The sequence below is a fragment of the Penaeus monodon genome, chromosome 34, assembly GCF_015228065.2.
Source record: "Penaeus monodon isolate SGIC_2016 chromosome 34, NSTDA_Pmon_1, whole genome shotgun sequence".
Taxonomy (NCBI): Eukaryota; Metazoa; Arthropoda; class Malacostraca; order Decapoda; family Penaeidae; genus Penaeus; species Penaeus monodon.
The window spans coordinates 13,013,140-13,013,424 of record NC_051419.1 but is presented as its reverse complement, the minus strand read 5'-3'; the positions used below and the strand labels follow the sequence as shown (position 1 = coordinate 13,013,424).

General features: G+C 49.5%; 1 protein-coding gene across 1 annotated transcript in view; it reads right to left on the bottom strand.

Annotated features, from left to right (window-relative positions):
• Positions 1–285, bottom strand: part of LOC119594608 (puromycin-sensitive aminopeptidase-like) — a gene marked incomplete in the record, with an annotated part of 34,909 nt that overhangs the window by 610 nt on the left and 34,014 nt on the right. Inside the window, 1 exon segment of the mRNA XM_037943659.1 lies at positions 42–164. Within this exon segment, the coding sequence (XP_037799587.1) occupies positions 42–164 (123 nt within the window).

Here is a 285-nt window from a genome sequence, read left to right as displayed (position 1 = left end):
CAGACAAAAAAAAAAACCCAGCTGGCAGACGCGCATCTCACCTCGTATCTGTCGACCAAGTCCTCGTGGTGTTTCTTGAAGAAGGCCCAGGCGGCGGAGCGTCCAGGGGCGGTCATGGCCACGCTGATGATGACGAAGACCGTGTCCTGGTTCCTCACTTCGTCCTGACCAACAGAGGGGAGGAAATGGCGTATAATGTTTGCTTTTCGGTTATTACAATTATTAATTTGTATGTCTTAAGTTTTTTGTTGTTTTTTTAGACGCACGCACGCACTCTCTCGCTCG